Raw genomic sequence first — 25,155 nt, 5'->3', positions numbered from 1 at the left:
TTTAATATTCATCTTGAACCTAGGCCCAGTTATAGGCATGGGTGACATCAATGTACAGGAACATGCCTATGCCCATAAAATCTTTGTCTCCAAAGCAATATTTTATTTTTTTCCATATAGAAAATCAATACAGAGATGACATCAAATGGTTTCCTCCAAGTATTTTAGTGCATGTACCTCCTTTAGATACACTTCCTGAGTATACAAGAGGGAGTGACATTTTTTTTTTAAATTGGAAAAAGCTGCATATGTGAAACTACAAAGTAATTATGAAAACAGTGACAAATATTTACAAAAATGCTCTAGTACTTAAGCACATGAACCAATGGAAAAAGTACAGTTAAAATGCGAAAAGAATGTTCAAATTGTTTTTGAAGTCTGGAACTAAGAGTAGGTTCAGATTTAATTTATGGGCACTGTTTTTACAAAACTAATTTTTATATAGGTCTGGCCAAATATCTGCATCAAAACTGTCAGCTCAAAATTCATGCTTTTTCAATAATGTATTTACCATGTTTGTGTTTTTTCTTTAAGTTTCTAATATTAAATTCTTCAACTAACGCCACTGCCTACTTTGCTTTGGATTCACGTAATGGTGTCATTTCTAAAACCATTGAACCTCTTTTGGACTATGAAACAAATCCTAAGGTGAGACTAAATATAAAATAGAGAATTAAAATAACAAATGCCTTTAAATACTTTTTCAATGAAAAATAATTATTGAAACTTATCTAAATTGAAATAAAAATATACCAAATTTTATGTAATTGCCTTTTCATATTCACATAGATCATGTAGAAATTCTCATTAAGAAAACTGATGAAAAACTTAATTGATTCATCTTACTTTTTTCTTAGACCTTTTAAAAATATCTCAATTGTTGTATGTGCTTCTATGGGTGTGTGTAAATGTTGGAAGAGGGATCCTCTCTATATTCAAAAGCCTAGAACTGAGACAATGTCCTGTGTAATTTAATGAGATCATACTTCTTAGTTTTGAATTATCTGGAGAACTGCATCTGTCTGACTTTACTTGATTGTAGAGACCTAACCTCTTTTTTTCCTCATTGTCCTGGTCAAATTTCAAATTTAAAAAGATTGAGAAAGAAAAGTATAAGGAGATGGAGAAACATAATAAATCACTTCTCCCTACCAACTTGTTCTGAGAAATGGAATCATTTAAATTTCAAATGTTTTCCAGTTTCTTAAATAATTCTCAATGATGCTTCCACTAAAACTATCAAGTTTTTTTCCCCCCTTTATTCTCTAATCTTACCTAGATACTGACTTCCTAAACTGCAAAAATTTTGGCCAGAACTTTTCTCATCAGGTAGGAATAAAAGAAAAACAAAACAAAACAAAACAAAAAAAAACCCAAAACAAACAAACAAATCCAGCCATTTCTCTAAGACCAAAACATCTGGTTAGCCATTTATAAAATTACTTTTCATTCTGGTATTATGGGCTCTCGTGTCATATAGTCAACTTTGCTGTTTTTCACTCACTCCTAAAGACACAAATTGCCTTTATTATTTTTGTTCTTTTATTGACATTCTGATTTTAATTGCATTGAATTTATAAAGTATAATGGCATCTCATCATCTTTAAACCATCATTGAGAATTATTTAAAATTTGTTTAAATTTTTAATGACTTTATATTTATCCAGATTTTTCATACTATTTGTATAGCATTCTTAGCCACCCTTCATTTTATTGTCAAATATCCATTTTCTAATTGTTCTTTATAGTTGTATAGAAAACTATTGGTTTTTGTTTCCTGATCTCAAAGACAGCAAATCTCAATCCTTTTATTGATTCTAATACTATCTTGGTGATTTTTCATTTTTTATGTGTCAACATTCATAAAGGGCTTGTGAAAAATAAAAGTTACTACTTTCTCTATAATCCTTACAATTTTAATTTATTTGTTTTAAGCCTTCCTGTTCTGATAAGAACTTCCAGGGGGGAAAAATGTTCACTAGAAATGGTATAAGAAAGAATCCTTATCTTGTCATGATTTTCAAAAACATTGTTTAAATGGTTCAAATTAGAATGCTATTTGTTGTAGGATATAGTTAATCTTTATTTAATTTTCTTTTATTAAGAGGTTTTTTTTTAAAATCAGGAGTTTGATTTTGACTTATATACCTTTTTTTCTCCATTTATTCTAATGATTACATTTTCCTTTTTTCTTTCATCTATTAAAGTTTTAAGCTACTTAAACATATTTTCTACTATTACACCATCCTGTGTTTTAGCATATAACCAACCCCATTTGAGATCGTTTTCAATATTGACTGCTAATTCACTTAATTAATATTTTAGTTTCATTTGATACTTGAATTCTGGGTAGCCCTCCTACCCCCATTCCCCACAGCTGTTTGGACAGTGTTGAAGAGCTGTTCTTCCAAAGGGTATTTACCATTTGACTCTGTGAGACATGCCTCTGGCATAACTGGCCTTTGGGAAATCCATATGTTATTTTCATGCCTTGGCAATTCTCAGAGGAGATGGTTAATGTGGTTACTATTCACCTGTAATATCCCACCCCTACCCCCACTTTTTCTTTCCCCTTACAATATCATTTCAGTAGTATTTTTGAAGGATTACAGAAAACTATTTTATTCTGTACTTCAATCTGATTTAAAAGCAAAATTTCACTTGATCAACTTTCACCTTCCTTTGATTTACATGTCAATCTTCCCGATTAGACATGCTTTCCTACACACTTAAGGTTATTTCTAATCTTAATAAGATAATTCTTATCTCTAGTATATTACACTTGCATCAAATAGTCAGTACTTGAGAAATAATTTTTGAATGAAAACATTTAACTTTAGCTACCAATTTCCAATGTTTTGTTAAGATTCAAAACATATAGAGACAACAGATTCATTTGTTCAAAAATACTATTTTTGTTTTCCAAGTACTGTGTTGCAACTCTTACCTTTACTTCTAAGTACCACACATTTAGTTTTCTCCTACTTTTTTCCTAATTGTGTATTTTATATCTATTTTATACATTTTTCTACCTTATTTCTAAACAAATAGTTTAAACGTGCTTTTTTCTGAAGAATAATTTGCTTAAATGTAATATATTGTTGTTCATACAAATTTTAGAATATCCATATCTGTGATCTTCAATTTCTTCTCACTTATTTAAAATATTCCTGAAGTAGAAAGCTCAAAAAGTTATAATTTTGTGGATTAAATGTATTTTAAAGTACATTTTGCGTATACATATAACTTATTATTAAATTAAATTTAAAAATGAAACAAAAAATTACAATCATTCTTTGACTTCATCAAAATTATGTATTACCTCTTTAGACTACACTTCTTTGTTGTTTATGGCATTGGAATGTTACCTCTTTAAATAAAATTTCTATTCTGAAGTTTCTAAAATATTTGAGGCTTTTCAGTCAGTATTTTCTAAAAGTTAGTTGTTGAGCTTCAGAGATTTTTCCCTAAACAATAAAGTTACTTTTATTTTGATATTTTATTTATTTTTAAAATGTATTTATTTACTCTAATTTGTTATAGTATTTTGATATTTTAACAAATTTAAATTTGACATATTTCCTTATAGTGGTATGCTGAAAAACCATCAAAAATTTAACCTCAGTATCATAACAACTGGGAAGTTTGCATTAATTGCAGAATCTGCATGAGAATACAAGAGATGTTCTTTTCTAGAAATGATTTTAAAGTGTTTTTGGGATGCTACATTTTTATGCTAAGAATTTTTTAGAGTGTTTTTTTTCTGTTTTTTTTTTTAAAGAACTTTTTATGAAGGGGTAGATGCATATTTTAAGTACTCAAGAAAAAAAAATAAAGATGTACTCTCTTCTCTTGTTTATTTTAGCATTTCCAGTTTGTAATTGCTGTTAGGAATAAGGAGAACCTCCCTGTGGAGTCATGTATTGGCACCATCACTATAAACATCCAGAATGTTAATGATGAGAGTCCTGTTCTTACGTAAGCAATGAGTTATCTAAATATTTAAGTGCTAAGATTAAATCACTGAAACTTTTTAAATAGCAGTTAAAATATCAATGTTTTACTATTTCTATTACAATTTTCTTAAAATTATTAGAAATCAAAATTTTATGAACTTTTTATTATTGCTTTTTTTAAATAAGGATTAAAAATCAACTCCATTTCTACTTTGCTTTCAACACTACAAAGAGAAATAATACTTTGGTGGAAAAGATTCTAACATTTGCTATTTTCTTGCTGATTAACTTTAATATGTAAAATATTACAGAAAACTCAGAGATATGTTCATGTTGTGAATCAATGTGGCAGTTCAAGAGAATTTGGGCAATAAGTTCTTGCTGATATTAAAATATTTCCAAACATATGAAATGAAAATGTGATTGCCAGAGTGTTTGTAGAATTTTATCATATGGAAAACAGTATAATTTACTAGTCATTGGAAGGACTGGAGAAAGAGTTTAGGTAAAAAAAAAATTGAAAAAAAAAAAAGAAAAGAAGAAGAAAAAATATTATAAGATCATTTATGATATGTACGCATTCCCTACATACATAATAATCTACAAATTATTTAAGACCAGTGGCTTTAAAATGTTACAAAATATGTATCACAAGAAATTTAAAATATTTGTTGTATGACATAGATGAAAAGAGACATTTGTTTATACTGAATGATAAAAAAAAATCTCTTTTGTCCCACAGATACATACCAGATGCACCTATAAATATTTATGAAAATCTGCCTGTTGGAACAATGCTGGTCAAGTTGACAGCAACTGATAGAGACATAGGGGACTCAGTACACTATGAATTTATAGGTACACAAAAAGAATTTTCTATAAATGAAGGTAAAAAAGTTTTGTGGCTAATCATTTCAGAAAGTATAATATAATGTATTTTTCACTAGCTAAAAATAAGCCTGATTATCATTCTATTAGGATGAAAACATCTTCAAAATATTTAGCAGTGTATTTACATATTTCTATGAAGTAACAAGTAATCATTTCTTCCTTCTCAGAAGTATGGAAACTCTCACAATTCAGATCCATAACAGTATTCCCTAGGATTTTATTGTATAGTTTTCCTCTGAGAAGTAAACTTTCCCATGGAAACCAGAATACTAGTTAACATAAATTGAATATTTATTTTTATATCATACATTCTTCTAGGACTTTGCATGCATAATAACCCCTTTGGGGTTTTACTGTCCTAACCCCCATCTATCATATAACTCCTGGAGAGGAGTTTTAATTTAGCCAAACTCATATGATTAATTTCTTTAGAAGACCTGTAGTGAATTTAATCTGCTTGATTGTGACACTTGTAACTCTGAGTACATCTCACATGACTGGAAGTTAGAAGTTCATGCCTCTAACAATTTAGGTATAAAGTGAGGAGGAGGAAGAAAGAAAAATTTCTCATCTTTTAAAGAGGGTATACACATAATTGGATTAAATATAAATGGTCTACCGTATCAATAGAAAGACCACCATGTAGGGGATCAGAATCTGAGGTTAGGAAGAAGATGACCCATGGAGGGGTGGCTAGGTATGGCAAGTCACAGTTTAAATGGAGGGGAAGAAGGGTCCTTGAACTGGGTATGAGGGAGATGGCAGCAGAGAAAGGACAGTAGTTTACATACAGGGGGATTGATAACTACATTAAGGAAAGGCTGACACTCCTATAGGAGAGATGAATTATCAAGATAGAAAATGAAAACCATGTGGGTGGGGATGAATTAAAATTTGAAGGTATCAGAGTGAATATATGCATTTCAATATACATATTTGTATATATGTGTCTATACATAATATACACAAATACACAAAAAATATTGACATAACTACATGTGTATACACACATACATACATTCTGTACCTGTGTCTACAATAAGATTGAAAGAGTTTAAGAACTCCAATGTCACAATAGCAAAAGTATACTTTGTGTGCAGATACTGACCTCTAAGTCCCATTTCCCTACAAGAGCTCCTTAGAGGAATGGTTCCTTTTGAGACTAGAGCAGTTAAAATATAGTATGAACAAACATGCAAGAACCTACTCATACAATAATAAGGAATGTCAATAAGGTGAAGAAATTAGACAAAATTGGTTATATTTTGGAAATGCTAGGTCCATTGGAATATCAAAATAAATAATCATGCATAGAATCAACCAAGGTGTCCACCAATGGGTGAAAAGATGAGGTACGTGCAGTATATTTTCACAATGGAATACTATTCCATTCTAAAAGAGTTTGCAATCTTGTCATTTGCAACAGCATAGACAGAACTAGATATCATTTTGTTAAGTGAAATAAGCCAGAGAGAAAAAAGATAGATAATACATGTTCTCAGGTCATAGAGACTTGGAAGGACACAGGATGGAAGATGAAAAGGAGATTAAGAGGTACCAAAAGGTAGGTAGTAGGAAGAATTAGTTCTGGCTCTCTACAGCACAGTAGAACAATCACTGGTCATAACAGTGTGATTTATCTCCAAATAATGAGAACATAGGAGTATTAAAGTTCCCCAAACATAAAAATGATTAAGATTTTAGTAGATAAAAATATTTATTACTCTGATTTGGTTGTTATACATTGTATATATATATATCAAATTATCATAATGTACTCATAAAGATCTATGAATATTATATATCAATAAAAATAAATAGGGCTGGGGTTGTAGCTCAGTGGAAGAGTGCTTGCCTAGCATGTGTGATGCACTGGGTTTGATTCTCAGTACCACATACAAATATATAAAATAAAGGCCCATCAACAACTAAAAAAAAACATATTTAATAAATAAATAAACATAAATAAGTTTATTGTACATTAAAACCCATAAATAAAATGGGACACCATGAGTCCACAGAGACATAAATATGCAAATAAACATAACAGTTTGATGAGGTAGAGGATGCTTATGTAGTTTCAAATACTTCTCCACAAAATATATTTTGCACAAGGCAAAACAGTAACTTTGGAATGGAGTAAACTGGCAGATGCCTGCTTAGTCAAGTAATTAAGATGGACATGATTAGTAATGAAACAAACTGACAGAATAAAGTATAACTTCTGTGGTATTTAATCAAAAGCTTTAAAACCTTAATCAATTGAGAAAACATCAGGCTCATCTAATCTGAGAGAAATTCTCTAAAATTGCTATTTTTAAAAATCTTAACCCACTTGAATCAAAGTGTGAAATATGATATATCAAGAACTATATAATCACATGGGGGAAGATGGCGGCGAAGGGAGTGCATTACCCCCGTGTACAATGTCACTGTGCGGGAGAATGACAAGTTAGAAAGGCTAAAAGCTATCTTGTTAGGAATTTCCAGCAAAATTGGGGTGCTCCAAAACCTAAAGGAAGGATTTCCATCGCACGAGGATCAGCTACGGGGGCTCAAACGCGAGAGATTTGTTCGCACGGAGGGTCACGCTGCTTATTCAGCAAATCGCCCCACGGCTAGAGTCTGCGGCGCGCTCTGGGAAACGAGGAGATAGCAACGCAAAGATTCAGAGCTACATTTTCCGCGGGCTTCTGCCAGCTGTGCAATCACCGTACTAAGTGCTGAATTCTGGGTTTGAGACGGGGGAAGGAAGCGGTCCAATTCGGTTCTCCACACCAGTCAGACCACAGAGGAAGCCAGCGGCCACCATCTTGGAGAGCTGACGTCACCATCCCTGTTTTCGACTGATCACAGCTCATTCAGCCATAGAACAGGTAATTTCAGGATGCCATTTGCCTGCGGCTCGCAGACAAATTACTCAGGCTCAGTGCTAATTAACCCGCGGAAACTGCTTCTTGGAGCCTGCTCCTATCAGAACATACACCGAGCACGGAGCGGCCGAATTCCGGCTCCCGGAACTGCTCTGGCCCAGGGCTAAAGAATCCGCGGAAACTGCTTCTCGGTCCGGGTCCTGCTGAACACTGTGGAGGTAAATACCAACCGAGCCTTCATAGGCAGTGGCAACAGGACTGAGACGGGGCTTGTGAGGGCCGGTCAGGACTCACCCGTTGCTTTGGTCACCCGGCAAAGGGAACAAAATGCTGCCATTCGCATGGGATACCAACATGGCAGAGATCTGATGTCATCAGAAAGCGGCGGAGGAGAGAACTTCATCGATACCAGCGGCGACAGAAACAGTTGGTCTCCTGGTAAAGAAAGTGAGTCACAAACACCCGAGTCTCTCTCACTTTGTCATCAAGCCAGAGGGGCAGAGCAGAGCAGCCGCCCGCGCCTGGAACAGGCCCGGCGGCCGGCCGGCGTGACCCCAATTGGAGTAGGGGCAGAGCAGAGCCGCCACCCGCACCCGCAAGGTAGGCAGACCTGCGACTGACCGGCAGAACAGGACCAGTGGTCGGCGGGCGTGGTACACACGTCACCCCAAGTGGAGTAGGGGCAGAGCAGAGCCGCCACCCGCGCCCGGAACAGGCCCAGCGACCTGCCGGCGTTGTAGTCACGACACCCCAATTGCAGTAGGGGTAAAGCAGAGCCACCACCCGTGCCCGAAAGGTAGGCAGACCTGCGACCGACCAGCAGAACAGGCCCAGTGGCCTGCCAGCGCGACACACACGTCACCCCATTTGGAGTAGGGGCAGAGCAGAGCCGCCGCCCGTTCCCGCAAGGTAGGCAGACCTGCGACCGACTGGTGGAACAGGCCCAGCGGCTGGCCGGGGTGGTAGGCACATCACCCCAATTGGAGTAGGAGCAGAGCAGAGCCTTTGCCCGCGCCCGGAACAGGCCCAGGGGTCCGCGGGCATGGTAGACAAGTCACACCAATTGGAGGAGGGGCAGAGCAGAGCCGCCGCCCGTGCCTGCAAGGTAGGCAGACCGCCGCCCAACCCTGCAAGGGAGACTTTTCAACTATACAAGAGCAATATAAATATATAGGGGGAAAAATTTTTCAAAAACACAACAGTTTCACCAAGCAGAAAGAAACGCAAGCAATATGAAAAGACAAGGAAAGAAAGGACCACAAGCAATGCAGGTCAACTCAACTTTAGAAGAGGTAACAGCTGCAGCAGATGGAATGTCAGATAAAGAATTCAGGATATACATGCTTCAGATGATCTGGAGTATTAAGGAAGACATTAGACAGCAAAATCAGACAATGAAAGATCACTTCGACAATGAATTACACAAACAAATCCAGGCAGCAAAAGATCAACTATACAGGGAGATAGAGGTTATAAAAAACAAACAAACAGAAATCCTAGAAATGCAGGAAGCAATAAACCAACTTAAAAACTCAATTGAGAATACTACCAGCAGAGTAGAACACTCAGAAGATAGAACATCAGACAATGAAGACAAAGTATTTCAACTTGAAAAGAACATAGACAGCTCGGCAAGACTGTTAAGAAACCATGAGAAGAACATCCAAGAAATATGGGATAACAAAGAGACCATACTTAAGAGTCATTGGGATACAGGAAGGTATAGAGGTCCAAACCAAAGGAATGAGCAATCTATTCAATGAAATAATACGAGAAAACTTCCCAGACTTGAATAATGAGACAGAATCCCAAATCCTAGAAGCCTACAGGACGCCGAATGTGCAAAATCATAAGAGATCCACACCTAGACACATTATAATGAAGATGCCCAACATACAGAATAAGGAGAGAATTTTAAAAGCTACAAGGGAAAGGAAGCAGATTACATTTAGGGGTAAGCCAATCAGGATAACAGCTGATCTTTCAACATAGACTCTGAAAGCTAGAAGATCTTGGAATAACATATTTCAAACACTGAAAGAAATTGGGTTCCAACCAAGAATTGTGTATCCAGCGAAATTAAGCTTCAGGATGGAAGATGAAATTAAAACCTTCCACGATAAACAAAAGTTAAAAGAATTTGCAGCTAGAAAACCATCTCTTCAAAACATCCTCAGCAAAACATTACAGGAAGAGGAAATGGAAAATAACAATGAAAACCAACAGTGGGAGGTAGGACAGTAAAGGGGGGAAAAATAATCAAAGAGGAAAACAAACCATGTTTAGTAACAGAAATAAACAAATATGGCTGGAAGAACAACCCATATCTCAATAATAACTCGAAATGTTAATGGCTTAAACTCACCAATTAAGAGACACAGGCTAGTAGAATGGATCACAAAACAAGACCCAACAATATGCTGCCTACAGGAGATGCATTTGATAGGAAAAGACATACATAGGCTGAAGGTGAAAGGTTGGGAAAAATCATATCACTCATATGGACTTCGGAAACAAGCAGGAGTGTCCATACTCATATCAAATAAAATAGATTTCAAGCCAAAGTTAATCAAAAGGGATAAAGAGGGACACTACATACTGCTCAAGGGAACCATACACCAACAAGACATAACAATCATAAATATATATGCCCCAAACAATGGCGCAGCTATGTTCATCAAACAAACTCTTCTCAAGTTCAAGAGTCTAATAGACCACCATACAATAATCATGGGAGACTTCAACACACCTCTCTCGCCACTGGACAGATCTTCCAAACAAAAGTTGAATAAGGAAACTATAGAACTCAATAACACAATTAATAACCTAGACTTAATTGACATATATAGAATATACCACCCAACATCAAGCAGTTACACTTTTTTCTCAGCAGCACATGGATCCTTCTCAAAAATAGATCATATATTATGTCATAGGGCAACTCTTAGACAATATAAAGGAGTAGAGATAATACCATGAATCTTATCTGATCATAATGGAATGAAACTGAAAATCAACGATAAAAGAAGGAAGGAAAAATCATGCATCACTTGGAGAATGAACAATAGGTTACTGAATGATCAATGGGTTATAGAAGACATCAAGGAGGAAATTAAAAAAAATCTTAGAGATAAATGAAAACACAGACACAACATATCAGAATCTATGGGACACATTGAAAGCAGTTCTAAGAGGAAAATTCATTGCTTGGAGTTCATTCCTTAAAAAAAGAAAAAAAAAAAAAAACAACAAATAAATGATCTCATACTTCATCTCAAAATCCTAGAAAAAGAAGAGCAAAACAACAGCAAAAGAAGTAGAAGACAAGAAATAATTAAAATCAGAGGTGAAATTAATGAAATCGAAACAAAAGAAACAATTAAAAAAATTGACAAAACTAAAAGTTGGTTCTTTGAAAAAATAAATAAAATCGACAGACCCTTAGCCATGCTAACGAAGAGCAGAGAGAACTCAAATTATTAGCATACGGGATGAAAAAGGCAATATCTCAACAGACACTTCAGAAATACAGAAGATAATCAGAGATTATTTTGAATCCTTATACTCCAATAAATTAGAAGATAGTGAAGGCATCGATAAATTTCTTAAGTCATATGATCTGCCCAGATTGAGTCAGGAGGATATAGACAACCTAAACAGACCAATATCAATTGAGGAAATAGAAGAAACCATCAAAAGACTACCAACTAAGAAAAGCCCAGGACCGGATGGGTATACAGCAGAGTTTTACAAAACCTTTAAAGAGGAAATAATACCAATACTTTTCAAGCTACTTCAGGAAATAGAAAAAGAGGGAGAACTTCCAAATTCATTCTACGAGGCCAACATCACCCTGATACCTAAACCAGACAAAGACACTTCAAAGAAAGAAAACTACAGACCAATATCTCTAATGAACCTAGATGCAAAAATCCTCAATAAAATTCTGGCGAATCAGATACAAAAACATATCAAAAAAATTGTGCACCATGATCAAGTAGGATTCATCCCTGGGATGCAAGGCTGGTTCAATATAAGGAAATCAATAAATGTTATTCACCACATCAATAGACTTAAAAATAAGAACCATATGATCATCTCGATAGATGCGGAAAAAGCATTCGACAAAGTACAGCATCCCTTTATGTTCAAAACTCTAGAAAAACTAGGGATAACAGGAACATACCTCAATATTGTAAAAGCAATCTATGCTAAGCCTCAGGCTAGCATCATTCTGAATGGAGAAAAATTGAAGGCATTCCCTCTAAAATCTGGAACAAGACAGGGATGCCCTCTCTCACCACTTCTGTTCAACATAGTTCTCGAAACACTGGCCAGAGCAATTAGACAGACGGAAGAAATTAAAGGCATCAAAATAGGAAAAGAAGAACTTAAATTATCACTATTTTCAGTTGACATGATTCTATACCTAGCAGACCCAAAAGGGTCTACAAAGAAACTATTAGAGCTAATAAATGAATTCAGCAAAGTGGCAGGATATAAAATCAACACGCATAAATCAAAGGCATTCCTGTATATCAGCGACAAATCCTCTGAAATGGAAATGAGGACATCCACTCCATTCACAATATCCTCAAAAAAAAATAAAATAAAATACTTGGGAATCAACCTAACAAAAGAGGTGAAAGACTTATACAATGAAAACTACAGAACCCTAAAGAGAGAAATAGAAGAAGATCTTAGAAGATGGAAAAATATACCCTGTTCATGGATAGGCAGAACTAACATCATCAAAATGGCGATATTACCAAAAGTTCTCTATAGGTTTAATGCAATGCCAATCAAAATCCCAACGGCATTTCTTGTAGAAATAGAGAAAGCAATCATGAAATTCATATGGAAAAATAAAAGACCCAGAATAGCAAAAGCAACTCTAAGCAGGAAGAGTGAATCAGGCGGTATAGCGATACCAGACTTCAAACTATACTACAGAGCAATAGTAACAAAAACAGCATGGTACTGGTACCAAAACAGGCGGGTGGACCAATGGTATAGAATATAGGACACAGAAACCAATCCACAAAACTACAACTATCTTATATTTGATAAAGGGGCTAAAAGCATGCAATGGAGGAAGGATAGCATCTTCAACAAATGGTGCTGGGAAAACTGGAAATCCATATGCAACAAAATGAAACTGAATCCCTTTCTCTCGCCATGCACAAAAGTTAATTCAAAATGGATCAAGGAGTTTGATATCAAATCAGAGACACGCCGTCTGATAGAAGAAAAAGTTGGCTACGATCTACATACTGTGGGGTCGGTCTCCAAATTCCTCAATAGGACACCCATAGCACAAAAGTTAATAACTAGAATCAACAAATGGGACTTACTTAAACTAAAAAGTTTTTTCTCAGTAAAAGAAACAATAAGAGAGGTAAATAGGGAGCCTACATTCTGGGAACAAATCTTTACTCCTCACACTTCAGATAGAGCCCTAATATCCAGAGTATACAAAGAACTCAAAAAATTAGACAATAAGATAACAAATAACCCAATCAACAAATGGGCCAAGGACCTGAACAGACACTTCTCAGAGGAGGACATACAATCAATCAACAAGTACATGAAAAAGTGTTCACCATCTCTAGCAGTCAGAGAAATGCAAATCAAAACCACCCTAAGATACCATCTCACTCCAGTAAGATTGGCAGCCATTATGAAGTCAAACAGCAACAAGTGCTGGCGAGGATGTGGGGAAAAGGGTACACTTGTACATTGCTGGTGGGACTGCAAATTGGTGCAGCCAATTTGGATAGCAGTATGAAGATTTCTTGGAAATCTGGGAATGGAACCACCATTTGACCCAGCTATTCCCCTTCTCGGTCTATTCCCTAAAGACCTAATAAGAGCATGCTACAGGGACACTGCTACATCGATGTTCATAGCAGCACAATTCACAATAGCTAGACTGTGGAACCAACCTAGATGCCCTTCAATGGATGAATGGATAAAAAAAAATGTGGCATTTATACACAATGGAGTATTACTCTGCATTAAAAAATGACAAAATCATAGAATTTACAGGGAAATGGATGGCATTAGAGCAGATTATGCTAAGGGAAGCTAGCCAATCCCTAAAAAACAAATGCCAAATGTCTTCTTTGATGTAAGGAGAGTAACTAAGAACAGAGTAGGGATGAAGAGCATGAGAAGAAGATTAACATTAAACAGGGATGAGAGGTGGGAGGGAAAGGGAGAGAGAAGGGAAATTGCATGGAAATGGAAGGAGACCCTCAGGGTTATACAAAAGTACATACAAGAGGAAGTGAGGGGAAAGGGAAAAAATAATACAAGGGGGAGAAATGAATGACAGTAGAGGGGGTAGAGAGAGGAGGGGAGGGGAGGGGAGGGGGGATAGTAGAGGATAAGAAAGGCAGCAGAATACAACAGACACTAGTATGGCAACATGTAAATCAATGGATGTGTAACTGATATGATTCTGCAATCTGTATACGGGGTAAAAATGGGAGTTCATAACCCACTTGAATCAAAGTGTGAAATATGATATATCAAGAACTATGTAATGTTTTGAACAACCAACAATAAAAAATTTAAAAAAAAAGAACTATGTAATGTTTTGAACAACCAACAATAAAAAAATTAAAAAAAAAAATCTTTCAAAGGGTTAAGGTGGTAAAACTCAAGGGAAGATTTAACAACTTTTTTTAGTTGAAAAAGTTGAAACTGACTAACAACACATGACAATATGAACTGGATCTTCTTTTTATGAAAAAATAGAGACAATCAGTGAAATTTGAATGAGACTCTCAGTATTAAATGTATTGATATTAACTTCCTGATTTTGATGCTTGTATCATGTATATTTTGGGAAATGTACATCAAATTTTCAGAAGATGAGGCATTATGTTAGCAACTTACTCTCAGATTATTCTGGAACAAAAGCCTTCTACACAGGTTTATTTTTATTTAAAATATTATATTATATTTAAAATAAAAATGAAAAAAAATTATAGCTGTTGATGATAGGCAGAGAAAAGCCAACACTTTAAATCATATTCTACAAATTCCTGAGGAAGCAAACAAAGCAACCGACCCAAGAAATAAAAGTGTCATTCAAGCATACATTCCTAGACTATACCGAAATTTCATCTCACTCCAGTCAGAATGGCAGTCATCAAGAATAGAAATAATAATAAATGCTAGAGAGGAGGCGGGAAAAAGGAACACTTTTGCACTGTTGGTAGGCTGTAAATTAGCACAACAACTATGGAAATCGATATAGAAGTTCCTTAAAACTCAGCATGGAACCACCAAAAAACCCAGCTATAACAATTTTTGGTCTAAAGGATTTAAATCATCACACTATAATAATACATGTATACTCATATTTATATTAGCACACTTTGCAATAGCCAAATTATGAAGCCAAACTAGGTGTCCGTCAATGGATAAATGGATAAAGTAGGTTTTCATGGCTATGAATTTTGAAATTGTTCTTCTATCAGTGTATCAGTTTTTAAAATTTTAAATTAACTATGGAAAGCACCTAGGTTTTCATTTTCTTATATGAAGATTAATTATAATGGTAAGATAGAACAAATTAAAAATTTGATATAAGTAGTACAAAAATCTATTATTTTTTTTAAAAAATTGACTCTTTAAGGAAGAAATTTATGTGTCTTTCTTTCAATTTTTGTTTCATAACTGTCATAAAACTTTTAACCAGATCAAAAGCCTATGCCTGAGGGCCAAGAATAACATTCAGAAAAGCTTTATCAAAGAAATGTGAAAAAATCTATGTAATAATCATTCATTTACTTTGCATACAGGAGGGAGTAAGATATTTAATTAAACTTAATTTCTCATATTCATGATATTTACTATTTTGAGTAGTAAACCTAATAAACTTTTCTCCCATTCTCCTTTAAAAAATAATAATAATAAATAAAATTCTACATGAACCAAAAATTTTTAAAAAAGATAATGTGACATATTTACAATAATGGAGTTTTATTCAGCCATAAAATAATGGAAATTATGTAATTTGCAGGAAAGTACATAAAACTTGAGAACATTATGTTAAGGGAAATAAGCCAACTCAGAAGGTCAAAAGTCCTGTGTTTTCTCTCATATGTGGAAGCTAGAGAGGATAAAGAAAAAAAAAGCAAGAAAAAAGATCAGTATAATAAAGGGGACTGAGCAAGGAAGAAGGGGAGGAAAAGGGGAAATACTGGGGAATGACTTTGACCAAATATTGTTATCTTTTGTGCATATATGAATATGTAGCAACAGATCTCACTATTATGTGTAATTATACTGCAACTTTAAGAAAACAGGGGAAAAGAATACATTTCCTATAATAAGAGATTTGAAGCTGCATATTACGAGAAATGTGAGGTTCTTGGGAAAATCAACCCAGAATGACTAAATTCGAAACACATTCCAGTATATTATTAGATGTTAACTTAGAAAAGTGTTTGAGTCTTTAGGCAAAAAGACTAAGTCACTTATAAGAGAATGATAATCATACTGTAAACAAACTTTTTTACAATATTTTTTCCATCAATTAATGAAGTAACATACTTAGGAAACATGAAAACACAAAATGAGAGTTGAAAATTTATATCCAGCAAAATGATTTCACAGATAAAGACAGCAGATAAAATTTTCAGAAGGTGAAAGCAATAAAGAAATATTATGCCTATAGTTTTTCCTCAAGAATTCATTAGGTAATGTACTCTAGACAACCAAAATGCTTGGAGAGCTATCAATGTAAGAAATGACATCAAGCATCAAGTATGTGTTTACATTTAGCATAAAAAAACACAGTTTATAAAGGAGACAGTGTATTGTACATGTTACATGCTCTGAAAATGTAGATACAATAAAAATGATTTAAAAAACAGTTCCTAATTAATATCAATTTTTCTTTTTGTTCTTTTTCTCAGTGTACTATCCACAGTTTCACACACATCCACTTAGCCACATCCAAGCCACCCCAATCTACTCTCCGATTTCTGTGCTCATTTTCCCACTCTCAGCCTAAGCTTCACAGTGTACTCCTCACAACCCTCCCGCAAAATACCATCTGATCTACACAGCTCAGGAGGCTTCTCTCTTCCCCTGTCACTTACCTGACTCCCATTCTTCAGAAATCCAAAGTTGTATGTAACTCACTTGGGAGCTACAACAGGTCAACAACTGACCTTTATTTTGTTCCTAGAACTATTTTATCCATGCCATTATTTTAAATCATAAATTATTCATCTTGTGAATGCTGAATACATTTTCATTTGCTTGCCTTTTAGATTCAGGAGAGATCACAATTGCCTGTCCTTTGGATTATGAGGATGTAGCCACCCCAAAGTCTTGGGTATTATATATTAGAGCTTATGACAACAAACGGATGCATTCAACAACTGGGTCACTCACAGTGATACTACAAGATGTGAATGACAATCCACCTCAGTGCTCACAGGATATTTACATGTAAGTTACAGGAGCAATTATGTGAGCTTCGGATTTTGTCAAAGATAAAAGAAAGAAATAAAGAGTAACCATCATGCCATCCCTGGTGGAAGCAGAAGCCCTTCATTCTTTCCTCATCTTATTTTCAGATAATATGCAGCTTCTCTTTCTTTTTCCTCACTGAAACAAGTGGATCTGCTTTTATTTGCTCTCAAAAAACAATGTATAAAAACAAGTCTCAAATGCTCTAAAATCTGAAATTCTTTGAGTGCTCACATGATATCAGATTTTGGATTTTTGGATTCCAAATGATTAACTCGTATATAGAAAACCTGAGGAAACCATAGAAATGTGTGCTTCCAGCATCAAAAGGTCACCAGGATGGGATTAATGTCAACTACATGCAATAAAATTTAGATAGTTCTGCAAGTGTTGAAAGGGAAGCTCCTGATTCATCAGAATTTTTACTTTAATAGCAGAAATAATATTTTATATGTTATGAAAGGTTTGGGGTAGTTTGCCCTCAAATTACTTATCTTCTATTTTAAACAATATTTTGTGGAAAAAAACGCAGAATATGTACTTGATCATTTTATAGTAATAAAACAGTAAAAAAATCCAAATATGAAAAAAGTGTCTTTGCTCTGTTGTACTTCAAGATTCAACTTTTATGATCTCATAGAAGTCAGTAGTCAAATGGTGGCTATTAGAGGCTGGTGCAGCAGTGGGGAGGACAGAAAGTACCTGATCGACAGGTACTAAGTTTCAGTTAAATTAGTAAGTACTGGTGTGCTATTGCATAACAGGGTGACTATAGACAATGGTAACATGCGGTGAATTTCAAAAGCTGAAAGAAAGGATTTCAAAAGCTTTCACCATAAAAATGATAAATGTTTGAAGTGACAGATATGTTTAAACATTGCACAGGGTATGCATATATTAAAACATCACACAGTACTCATGAATATGTATCATTTTCATGTTTTTATGTACCAGGTAAAAAGTAAATTTAAGGTTCAAAAAGAATCAAGTTTTACTTTGTAAACTTTTTGTCCCTGTTGTTTTGCTAAAAAAAAAAAAAAAAAAAAAAAAAAAAAAAAAAAAGGCTGAAATAACAAACAATATTTCTGCACACTCTGTAGTAGTTCCCTTTCACTTTTTTTTTTTTTTTTTTTGGCAGGGGGTGAGGATACCAGGGATTAAACTCTGGGGTACTTGACCACAGAGCCACATCCCCAGCCCTATTTTCTATTTTTATTTAGAGATGGGGTCTCACTGAGTTGCTTAGCAGCTCACTTTTGCTGAGGCTGGCTTTGAACTTGAGATCTTCCTGTCTCACCCTGCAGAGTCGCTAGGATTACAGGCTTGTGCCACTGTGCCTGGCTTCCCTTCTCTTTCTATTCCAGCTAGTAGCCTATAGATTCTTATTGAAGGAATATTATAAAATTTAGTTTCCAGAACATTCTTCACGTTAACAAATTTAAAAAATTCATCTTTTATTTCATTATTTTTTAGTACTAAGGTATTTTCAATGATTAAATTAATAATACCTTTTGACAACTGAGGAAAACATACAATTATAGTCATTTGAACTCATCACAATATTTTCCACTTAATTGCTGTTAATGAATTAAACGTACATATCAATGGCTAAATTTAATAAGCATGTCCTTGTCTCTTATGGGAAGAACAGCACAGGCTTGTTGGCCATACTGTTGGCACTCCTCCACACTGATTCAGGGATCCCAGTTTGTTCAGTAATTTTGCTTTGCGATGTTATTTCCTTTTGCTCCCCACCACATGGACAGAAGGGAGGGAGAACATGTGGAAAGTACTCCAAATTGTAACTATCTTACCTAGAGCTGATGCACAGTCTTCCTTTGCATTTCACTTGCCAGTAGACTCCATATAAGCCAAGGGCAGGAGCTATAAGGAAAGTGGGACATACAGAGGGAAATATGAATACTGGTCAGAATCAACAGTTCCAGCTCACCCTCCTGTAAATTTAATAGCAAGGAATTCTCAGTTCCTTATTTTAAGAATTAAGACAATGATATGGTATCTGCTACAGGGTACAAATTGTCATTTTGTTCAATAATATATATATATATATATATATATATATATATATATATATATATATATATATATATTTTACTAATTTGCTGCTTATTTATTCAACATAATAATACTTCATTTCCTTTGCCCTCAACAAGAATGCCAGATAATTTATTATACAATTCTTTATCAACACTATGATTTTCTTATTGGCAAAGTGGTTATTTAAACTGTGAACACATTTTAAAACATCTTTTATGCTAAATATTATCATCTGCATAAATCTTGATTAACATGTTATACCACATTTTTTCCTATGTTTTACTCATTACAGAATTGAACTTCCTGAAAACATCCCATCTGAAACTCTATTAGTCTCTCTAACATGCACAGATAAGGATGCAACTCTTCCTAATAACAACATAACTTATCATTTGATTATGGATACTTTTTCAAATAAAACCTTTACTCTCACTAACAATGAACTGAGGGTAAGTATTTTAAAGTTGCTCTCTGAATGTGACCCTGTAATTAACCTTAAATAGAAAAACATTTTATTTTTATTATTATTAAATTCTTAATGAACTACAGTAGTTCAAATAGCTGATGGCAGAATTTGTTCCTGAATTTTCAATTGAACCTGAAATTGCCAACAACATATCTTGCTTTGAGATGAACAATGGAATGCAATTTTAATCTTGCGAACTGAACTAGGAAGGTTACAAATTTCCTTCAACAAATGGTTCTGTGATGAAATACTGTCTACTCCTTTGGGTTGTTTTGGATATATTATGTTGGAGATATATATATATATATATATATTAATAAATATATAATAAATATATTAAATAACTAGTGAGGTTGGTATATAATTAGAATAATTGTGCATACTTATTGCTATATCTTGGAATATGCAGTAGCTAAAATATTTTACCAATTGGGGAAATATAGATTTTATTTCCTGTAAGTTTTGAGGATAAAGTCATTCTACATGTTGCTATATCATATATTTTTTAAAAAAACAGGAAATTAAATTATGTACTGTGTTCAACACAGTGATAAAAAATGTTGCTTATCTGAACAATTAGCTTATGAACAACACAACATGGACTGGATGAGTGAAATATAAGTAAGAAGTACTTTTTCACTTAGTTTTTATACTGATTTCATTGAAATTGAACTTCTACCCAAGATGCATTTCAAACAAACCCCTATATCTTTACCACTTGCTGTCCCACACTGTGATTTAGGCAGAGAATAATTTTCATGACATTAAAATACTGTGATGTCTTTCAGTTCTGCCTTTCAATCTTAATGCTGTTCAAAATCCATCCTAGCTTTTTTTTGTGTCCCCATTTCCCATGTCCCCTTTTGCACAACCTTCATAATTTGCATTAACATTTCTTTTAGGAAGCCATCCCTGATGTTTCTTCTCTTTCATGTTTGGATGAGGTGCCTCTCCTTGGCTTCTCACAGCATTTTATAGCTCTCTAACCTTGGCACTAATCACATATTTCACCTCTGTTTTCCCAATTAGAGTAAAAGAAGAAAGTTTGTTATTAAACTAGGAGTATGACATATTTGGTGCTGGTTGGATACATATTAATCAAGACTGCATTAATGAATCATAAATAAACAAAATTGAAATTTCAAATAATTTTTAAGCCATTGACAGGATTTAGTAACAAATTACTGCCAAGTGCATCAAGGTTACCTTTTCACAATTCTTTGTAGTAAGAAGATATTGCTGATATGACCAGAATATTAAAATAGATTCATATAAACTATATTATATATATATATACATATGTATATGTATATATATATATATATATATATATATATATATGTATATATATATATATACACACACACATACACATACATATACATATCCTGATAATAATGAAAAATAATGTGGTATCAAAATATTCTCAATTAGGAAGGTAAAAATCATGGCACTATGTAATATATCTTTGAATTCTTCCTATTTGGACAACTCTAACAAAAATGAAACAAAACAACCAAAATTATACAAATAAACAATAGCAAAATTATTGTATTGGATATACTCTAATTTTGACTAAACATAAATCCAGTCTCAATATTCACAGAATGAAAACCATTGATTCCCCTACCTATCCCTGGAGATTGTAGAATATGAACTTCAATTAACTTACTGATATGTGATATAACCCCTTTATCTTTTTCTCCCAATTACTATATGACTGGATTGAATATAATTGCAATTTTCTTAAATGGGATATTAAATTCAAAAAGGGTTATTAAGATGGTTACATGCTAATCTTGCTATAGCAGCAAGGGAAGAAAAGCCAGTTTGTAAAAAGAAATACAATTTTAATGCTTAGTGAATTAAACATTTATTAGCAGAATATAGAAAGAAAACCTATTTAGTTTTCCAAAAATGCTTAAGTTTTAAACTCACAAAAGACTACAATCTAGAACTTGAATTTTTTTAAAATGTAAATGTAGAGGTGATTAGTTCTTTTTACCATCCTTTGGCATGTGTATTATATTAAGAGGAGAAACAGCTCTAGCAGTCATTCAAAATGTGGACTTATAATAAACATCAAAACTTTATTTTAAAATAATGATTACAGCTCTAGTAGATTAGTGTATATTAACTTAAAGTTATCTCAATTAATTAAGGAATGATTTTCACCAGGATACCAGGAATAAATGTATAATTTTAATGTTTAACAGTGAATTACTATTTAATTAATCCAAATGATTTCATATGCAATAGATTTAAATTTTAAGTAAGGTAATGAAATGAATATTTCTCTAAGTCAGTATTGTTAGTCTTGTATTTTATTAGGTTATTTCTCTTTAATGGACATTGATGTGAAAAAATCACCCCATCCTATGTATTTTGTTAGTCATTCCATTCTTAATTACTATTGTCTAAGGATGATCTGATATTTTTAAGATAACATAATTAACAGATTTGCAAATTATGCAGCACAGTAATGAAATGAATCACTGAATCCATCCCTGCACTTCAGAATTACAAAATCACTAACACCAATTTACCTGTTCCCACCCTTCTCCTTGTGAAACTGGAGTTTTGAGAGGAAACTCATTCTCTGGCAGGTGGTGGATGGGGTCTGCTAAGATTGCGGGCCTCTGCAGCCAAGAAGTGTTGCAGCTCTTAATATCAGGCCATGCCCTCCAATGTTGCAGCAGACCCCAGAGACTTACCTTCAATTTCTTCTTCTTTCTGGGTTCTTGTCTTGTGAAAGCCTCAGACCAGAATGAGTGAGTGTAAGAGCAGGATTTAACTGATAGTTAGGAACAGAACTCCAGCAGTGCTGGAAAGGACCTGAAAGCAGGTTTTCTCCCTCCAACTGTACTAGTTTAGGTGTTTATATAGCTTTTGGGCCACTGCTATTGGTCCAAATTTATGTTAATTATGGTTTGAAAAGAGTACCAATGTAATTGGTCTAAGTTGATGCTAATTAAGGTTTGGAATCACAAATGCTATTGGTCAGCTCTTGAGCCCCGATTTCTATTCAGGTCAGCCTCCCTTCCATTTTCTTGCCACCAGTCAGGAAGCCACAGGTTGAGGTTCTGGGGTGTTCCATGTTTGCAGGTTCTGGGCAGCAGTACTGTGTGGAGTAGGCTCCTGAAGCAGGGTACCAGTATTATGCCCAGGCCTGGTTGAAGGATGATAGTTTGGCAAGCCTTGCCTCACAGTGCCTCAGGCCCACCACACCTGTGTGGTGGGGGGCAGGGCTTACTCCTTCAGCCCCACCCATCTGGGCTGCCACTTTTCAGCTCCACTACTCCTTTGCCAGTGCTGGGCAGGGACCCATAGGCCGGCAGCATAGCTTAGTAGCCAGGGAGCCCTGTCACTTGTCTTCCTGAGAAAATAGGTATATTGAATTTTGTGTTTGTTACTACCTTGAGGAATTTAGTTTTATCAACCATGTATGTATTCCTGAACTATATTGAAAAGCTTTAAAAGAAATTATATAATATATGCAGATTCATAACTTGATATTTATGTTGTGCTTCTAATGACTGTCTCTATATGGGTCATATCAATCAATATGATTATTATAATGTTCCATATTATTCTTTAATATTCTATTGGGTGATTCTAGTCTTTCTCCCAAAAATGCAAGTTTGAAGTTCCTTCTATTTTTTGCTTATTATGTGTAATATTATTATGAATATTATTATGCATTTCCTTTGGTTCTTTCATGCAACATGTACTCTAGGTTATATCATTTAATTACATGAAGTAGTGTCAAGTTGTTTTCCATATTGGTTGGTTGTATCAGCTTGAACTCTCATCAGCAATGTTTAAGCATGGTTCTTCTTCAGTGCCTTATTTCAATATCTGGTATTCTCATACATATTACGATGTTTAGCTTGTTTGGTAATAAGATTGTAGATCTTTTTATATATTCACCATTGTGTGAATAAACAGCAAGTATTTGGACAGGGTACTTGTATGAACAGGATGAACATGTATTTATCCATTATTGCTTTATTTTCCTTATTGATTTGTATGATGTATTCAAGCATAATATGATATAGGATATTTTCCTATAAATATTTTAACCAATGACCTTCATACCTAAATTGTTGGAAAAACAGGCATTAATTTTGTGGTTTGGAAGTTAGCAAGGAGTCAATTAACTTTTTTTTTACCATTTGGAATATTAACTCTCCCAGTAACATTTCTGTAGGGCTCTGCCATGTTATATTTATTTATCCATATTTATTTGTGTGTGCCTTTGATTATCTTCTTATAGTAGTTGTAGTTTTTCTCAATGTTCAATTTATTTCTATTTTCCACATTGCCATAGTATAAACAGGGTGAGAAAAAGCATGTAGTAATTTTGGAGGACAATTACCAGGGTGAACTACTAACTTTCTGACTGATACTTGGTTCAGTGCCATTGCCGTTCTTTATGTTACCTTCCTTTGGCCACTTAGAATGCAGACTACAGAATGTTAACATTGAAAAGGACCTTATAGACCACCTAATATTCTTCTTCATGCACAAATAAATTATTTTTTCTCCCACTTGACTTATTTACAGTCCCTCATTTCTCAAATTCTTGAAACCCAGAATCTTAAGAAAACAATGCTCTTCACCTATGCTTTTCTGTCCCAACTAATCACTTAATTGCTACACATAACTCCCCTGCCTAATAATGCTGACTGGTTTGAAAAATAGTTAATGTGGATGTGGCTGACGCATGAAAAGGACCTCAGAAAAGCTTGGAGGCACAGAATGCAATCATATTATTTCCACTCTTCCCTTAGATGGTCTCACAACTAGTCTATTCTATGACCACCCAGAGGATTGTGTGATTATGCATGAGCTGTGGAGGGAAGACTCTCAGATTCCCCCTTACATTTAACATTGTTAAAGATCCTGAAAACATCATGCCTGCCCTGCACATCCTTCCCTGGAGAGTAAAGGGAAAGAGCAAAAATATGAGATGCTTTGACCTCTCTCACAGAGTCAGTCTCAAGTTCTGTTTTTGCATGATTTTGAAGCTTGCAATTCAAAGCTTACTTCTGGGAGATTATTCCCACTAATACTAACCCAGATCTAATTCATTTTGAAAGAATGTTAAGAAAGTCATGACAGCTTCTTTTAACAAATCTTAAATACATAACATAGTAACTACAGATGCTTCTCGACTTATAATGGGGTTACGTTCAGATTAAACTCATCATAAATTGTAAATGTTGTAAGTTGAAAATGCATGTAATAACTGACCCTAAGGAACATCACAGCTTATCAACATAGAACACTGCAGAAAATTGATTGGTTCCCCTCATGATGGGTGTAGCTGACAGAGTTATGGTTAACTGCCATTGCCCAGACTCAAAAGAGAATATCATACTACTAATCACTAGCCCAGGAATCAAGATTCAAA

At 34.4% G+C, this 25,155-nt stretch overlaps 1 protein-coding gene across 1 annotated transcript in view; it reads left to right on the top strand.

The window, feature by feature from the left end:
• The window catches only part of LOC114085178 (cadherin-related family member 4-like), a 93,288-nt gene that overhangs the window by 12,889 nt on the left and 55,244 nt on the right, over positions 1–25,155 (top strand). Inside the window, exons 8-12 of the mRNA XM_071613501.1 lie at positions 535–648; positions 3,866–3,978; positions 4,699–4,844; positions 17,014–17,194; positions 19,566–19,722. Of these exons, the coding sequence (XP_071469602.1) occupies positions 535–648; positions 3,866–3,978; positions 4,699–4,844; positions 17,014–17,194; positions 19,566–19,722 (711 nt within the window). The remainder of the gene's footprint in view (positions 1–534; positions 649–3,865; positions 3,979–4,698; positions 4,845–17,013; positions 17,195–19,565; positions 19,723–25,155) is intronic.

This window comes from Marmota flaviventris, chromosome 1 (assembly GCF_047511675.1).
Source record: "Marmota flaviventris isolate mMarFla1 chromosome 1, mMarFla1.hap1, whole genome shotgun sequence".
NCBI lineage: Eukaryota > Metazoa > Chordata > Mammalia > Rodentia > Sciuridae > Marmota > Marmota flaviventris.
Note: the sequence above shows the minus strand (reverse complement) of the source record. Positions and strands in the feature narration are given on the sequence as shown.